At 33.8% G+C, this 6,000-nt stretch overlaps 1 protein-coding gene across 1 annotated transcript; it reads right to left on the bottom strand.

Moving 5' to 3' along the window:
* Positions 1 to 5,182: 5,182 nt before the first annotated feature.
* LOC108226562 (transcription repressor OFP13) lies at positions 5,183 to 5,959 on the bottom strand. Its single transcript, XM_017401535.2, has one exon. The coding sequence runs from the start codon at positions 5,957 to 5,959 to the stop codon at positions 5,183 to 5,185; it is 777 nt and encodes a 258-aa protein (XP_017257024.2).
* Between the last annotated feature and the right edge of the window lie 41 nt (positions 5,960 to 6,000).

Genomic DNA, 6,000 nt, shown 5'->3' with positions numbered 1-6,000 from the left:
AAATCAAAGATTTAAGAAACATAGGTACATAAGTTTGTGTATTATTATAGGTGAGGATCTTGTACAGAGTGCCTAGCTGGTGTTGATATAATTTAGGACCACTGATTAAGAAACAAGCATGTCCAAACATATGACGTTCTGCAACTATCAACCCCCCCTTCTCTTGTAGTTTACCCCCATTTTTTACTTTGTTTTTGTTTTCGTCCCCGTGGAACTGGATGCCTCTCTCTCTCGATGCCCCGCTGTTTCTCAGTACAAAGACTCATTTCTTTTTCTGCCAGTCAGGATAAGCTGCCCTAGTAGCCCTACCATAGTACCATACATAATACTGTGCATTTATAGTGTTAATATATTTCTCGAGAGATTGACTTAATAAAAACTTGTTAGTATTGGTGTCCTAGAGACAATACTATTGTGTTCTATTTTAGACATTTATGGATTATGTTATATTGATTATTGAATAAATATTTATTATGTCTTTATTTACTGCGTAATAAATTGAAAGCATAATAAATGTCCTTGGAATATTATATGTAATTCTATATCTCTAAGTACGTGACTTAGAAATGAGATTATGAGAATAATATCAATATTCCTAAATGTCTCTAGTCGAGTATTATTGTTAAGGGACAATAATGATGCATTAAGACTAGTATGTTTGTTGACTGATGATCACATCTCATTGATCATAGGTATAGTGATGCTAAAGTCAAGAACATAAGTGCATGTATCGACACATGGCACTGGAATGACCCACCGTGAGATTTTACATGTTAATAAATGTCATTGGAAATTCTCACTGTGATAATGATGTAATGATCCTCTAACTTGATATCATTATATTTCTATATGAGAATTAATATACTTTGGTTGCACTAAAAGTTACCTTTGACCGGGTGATGATGAAATGTACATTGGGTATATTATGAATTGTATGAGAAATATGAATGATCTAGAAAGGATTTAACCCTCCTATTTTAGGAGTGATATTATTGGCCTCTTGATTGAGTGAGACTATAAAATGCATGGCCGTGCTCAAATATTGATTTGTTTAATAGTCTACTCATTGATCAAGAAAATTCGTATTAGACGATGAAGAGGATGACACAATACATGCCTTGAGTCTGATCTATAATATAAGGTTAAAGAGATTATATTACATTGTACATTATTCACAAAAGGTTTAATTGAATCACCAATTATTATTATTACTTGGGTAGCAATGATGTATTACTAGATGCCGCTCATTGTTTATAATTTTATTATTGGATATTAAAATTATTGTCAACGTAATAATAACCTAAAGGGTCACACACTTTGAACGTTTAAAGGAGTTTTAATTTAAATTCTGAATTTAAATTAAATGATTAAGTTCGAAATAAATTATTTAATTGAGTCAGTCTTAATTAAGTAATTAGAATTTCGAATTTAATATTAAAACCAAAATCGGATTAGGTTTAGAGAAGCCCAAATCCGATTAGGGTTTGGCCCATCTATCTCTCTATTCCCTATAAATACATAATGATGTATTGTTTTAGGGTCATGTGATATAAAATTCGTTTTTACTAAAACCCTAGCAGCTCTACATCAGAGAGAGGCTTGAGAGAGAAAGAGAGGGGCTGCATTCGGCTAGTACCGGCTCCGGTGATCTTTGGCGATCAGACGTTCATGTGGACTGCTTAGAGACGCGATCCTTAGACCGAGGGTTCGGACCTCCATCTTTACTTCGTATCTCCATGATCAACCATACTTTATAGATGGATCATCGGATTAGGGTTTCGGAATTTTTAATTTTACGTCAATTATCCGCTGCGTTTGTTGCCCCGAAACCCAACAAAACTACATTTTGTTCTGAGAGGCTCTAGGTTATCAATTAAACGTGTAATTTACCTCACTGATTGGAACCGATAAAAGTTTTCGGTTTGTATATTTGTGTAGTGCGGCCTACTCTTTAGGTCCTTTCCTTTTGCAATTAAAGGCGAAGGCTTTTCTTTCTCTTGCAATAGCTAAACTTGAAAATTACTTTAATGTTTGGAAATTCTTCTTGATTGCTCTAGCAGTTATCTTAAGATTAAATTTACTAGAAGATTTGAATTTTTAAACTTTGAGAGACACGAAACATAATAATCCTGGTTTCGTCATAAAAAAACTGTAAGTTAATTTACAAGTTTCAGGTCACTTTCTGCCTTATTATCATTTTTTAACTTTCTTAAAAATAAAGGAAATTTAAAAATCTTATTGTAGAAAATTCTAACAAATTTAAAATAGGAAAGAAAGGACCACAGAACATCGACACAGAAGTGCTGTCCACCAACATGCATAGCAATCAAATGAGTAGGACCCTTCCCAAATTTGAAACCCATGGCCCAGATCATCTCATCAATTTAATGTTGATGTTGCTGGACCCACATCTGCTAGCCCATCATCGGCTTTTATTCGTCAAACTGACTCATACGATTCGATTCGATCAGAAACCCGGTTTAAATATTTAATCATTTGAAAATAAAATTTTGAACCTAACTGAAAATATGTTATATAAATAAAATTCAAACCAAAAGACTACGTAAAAAATACTTTTTCTTCATCTTTTTCCCAACTTCTTAGCCACTCTACTAGTTGCATCCTATCAAAGAAAAGAAGAAGGTGCATCTAATTGATTTTAATTTTTTGGATGGCCAAAATAGTTATATTTAGCTGTATATAATCTTAAATTCATATTTTTCATATTAAACAAATCACAATCTTACAAAAAATGCTAATAATTATACCAAAAATGTCGGAAAACTGTTTCCAGAAACCATATTATCTCATAGAATTATTAAAAAAATATTTTTTCTATAATTTTACTATCCTCAAAAAATATTTATAAAGATATGGTATCCAATTAATAAGAACCAGATACAATTTTGCTATATATGATTTGAAACCCAATGTAATTTTATGTACAATTTTCTGGGAAAAAAATGAATTTATTACATATTCGGATGGAAAAATTCCGGAACACTAGGACGTTAATTTATGATTGTATGTTCGCAAAAGTGTTGCATTCACTAAATTTTTTTGACAAAATTAAAATAAAATATCCCCCGTCCCAAATTTAGACTACTCTTTTCAATAATATCTCAAAATTGTGAAAATGCCCAAAAAAAAAAAACCCTAGTTTTCTTTTTCTCTATTCTCTCTAGCCGCCTCCTCTTTTCATCTCCGACGGGGCTTCCATCGGTTTCCGGTGGAAAGCCCCAAATCTTTTCGTTTGATTGCTAGTTTTTGATTGTTCTTGCTTTTTCATTGAGTTTCTTAATAAATCTCCATCTTCGTGGAAAGTTTTCTTAGATCTATATCACCGAAACTTTCGATTTCGTTCTTATTCGCTTCCAGAGACCTTTTTGGATTTGTGAGTGGATCGATTATCTCCTAAGCGTCGTGGTGCAGATCTAATTGTTTTAGTTTGTTTTGATTATAGTTTGATTTCTCTCCCTGGTGAGAGTGTGTGATTTTTCTCTCCTTCTTTTGTGAGAGTGGTTTGGATTCATAGATAAAGCCTTTCGGGAATTGCATTTGTGGTCGATAGCTCAAACGGAATTTTTGGAAAAGATGGCGAACACAGAGCAAGGATCTATACATGTACCATCGTCAATTTCAACATCGCTTATTTGTCTCATCTTGGTATGAAGACAGGCATGTTAATTTTTTCTATGTTTGTTCGAGTCGATCATTATTGTAGATGCCGTATGGCCATTATTTATTGAATTATCTCCTTTTTTTCAAAAAAAAATAATATCTCAAAATTATTCATTTTATTAATTGTTTGCAATGTATCATCTTTGTAAAAAAAAAAAATAGATACAACAAATATGGGTTGAAATGAAAAATGCACGATCATTTAATCCTTTTTAACATGTGAAGTCGTAAAAAAACGATCTTGATTCAGATGAGGAGGCGGGATATGATCTTACAGGGCAAACACACAACGTCGGGATTTAAAATGACTAGAGCATTAAAACAGAATGCCGTTGAAGCAAAACTTTGTTGCAGTAAATGCCATGGTTATTGGTTTACACATTACGCAAAGTGCATACGAACACATAGTCAATGGTAACGGATGGTCAAGGTAAGGATAAATTAAAAGAAATAAACGTTACTACTACATTTGCACGACTGTTACGAAGTGTAACAATTCAAATTGGCGAGTACGAACAAATTAATGTAACTAGATTTGCATTACTGCGACGTAAGGTAACAATTCAAATTTTGTCTCTCGTTTTGCAATTTTGTTTTATCCTTGCGTCATTGAATGCCCAAACGTGTGGCTGCACTTTTCATGCATCTTTCTAGCGGGATATCAGGGCAGAACACTTTTATCCGGAATGGCCTCAAAAAGGTCTGATTTACTATCCCTTATCTTTCTTGCAGACCATTCGAACCGGTTCAGATTAGTTCGGATTTATGATTTAACATGCAAGCTTATTGTTTAAAAATTTAAATATAAAAATCCTTCAAAATATTCATAATGTCATTCATTTTATGCTTAATTTCAATTAAAACATAAAATCCAAACAATTATCTTTACCATTAATTTCACAACTAGATATTATTATGAAGAGTATTTTTAGTGTATGTAAAAAATCATCATTATTAATGAGATTGAATCAATCAAAATTTATTATCCAACTAAAAAATGATTGTTAGTGTGTCCGAGGACACAGACCTGAAAATCCAGGGATGGACGAGTTACTCCCTCCGTCCCTTTTTATCTGTCCATTTTGGAAAAAAGAACACATACCAAGGAATAATTGATTGTATGAACTTTTTCATTAAATACCTCTAATTAATATCTTGAAAATGGTGGAATACCCCTACTTTATGTCTTGAAAACATGAATTCAACCAAGTTTTAAATAAGTCAAGCCTTGAAAATTGAAATTATGGAGATATATTTGAAAAACAATCATTAAATTAGTTTTGAAAGTATAAATGGACAGATAAATAGGGACAAATTTTTACTTCCAAAGTGGACAGATAAATAGGGACGGAGGGAGTATTTTACAACACCCACACAATGGAAGATTTTGGTTTTCCTAATACTCTCAAGTTAACTTGGGTTGGATTCTGTTATCAACATGTACAATCATGGATACATTTCAAAAGAAAAGCCATATAGAATCTAAAGCTACATTTTTATATCATGCACGAGCCTCTTCATCTTCTGATGAAGATGCACCAGAAGCAGCAGTAGTACATTTACAATTGGAAGCCGAGAAAGAAGAGAGTGATGATGCAGAGACTGGAGATTGACTTATACAAGTTGTGGACTGGTAGTCACTGCTAAAACAAGTCGATGAGAAAGTAAAATCAAACTCATCATGGTTCACCAACAAGTCAACAAAAGCTCCAATTATATACCCATGATTGCACTTCCCATTCACTCTCAAGTAACAACTCAACATCTCTTCAAGACCATCCAAGCTGTCAAGCCCATGGGCCTCCACCATTTCCTTCATTGATTCTTTAAATTCCATAAATGGATCCATAGTCTCCATTTCAATCACCACGTATTTGCTAGCTCTGTTTGAATCATTCTCATCTTCATTAGTAGTATCATTATTAATCTTGTTCTTCTCAGGCTCTCTGAGTGTGGAGCTACTTGGCTCGAAAAACAGACGCTCTGATTTTTTCACGCCTCGAATAACACTCTCTATGGCATCTGCACTATTGAAGCACTCGGTATCTAACTCATCAGCAGTACTTATAACATGGCGCCTAGATGATTCGGATGCAGAATTGGAGTCGGAGGAGCTGGCAATGAACTCTGAGTGCTCTTCGGGGACGAAGACGGAGTTGATGGTGGTGTTTTCAGCCCGGAAAGAAAAGGCCTTAGGGTCTGCACAAGTTGGCCATGGCCAAGTTGAGGAGGGAAAGGAAGGTGATTTTGTGTACTTAAAAGGTGAAGGAAGCTTCATTTTTTTACTCATCTTGACATCGAGTCAAGGAAAATGAGTGA

Source organism: Daucus carota, chromosome 6 (assembly GCF_001625215.2).
Source record: "Daucus carota subsp. sativus chromosome 6, DH1 v3.0, whole genome shotgun sequence".
In the NCBI taxonomy this organism is placed as follows: domain Eukaryota; kingdom Viridiplantae; phylum Streptophyta; class Magnoliopsida; order Apiales; family Apiaceae; genus Daucus; species Daucus carota.
The sequence above is the reverse complement of the archived record's forward strand: the minus strand, read 5'-3'. Positions and strand labels throughout refer to the sequence as shown.

Excerpts from the sequence above, each read along its gene's own strand:
- LOC108226562 (XM_017401535.2), bottom strand. The coding sequence starts at position 5,959 with ATGAAGCTTCCTTCACCTTTTAAGTACACAAAATCACCTTCCTTTCCC.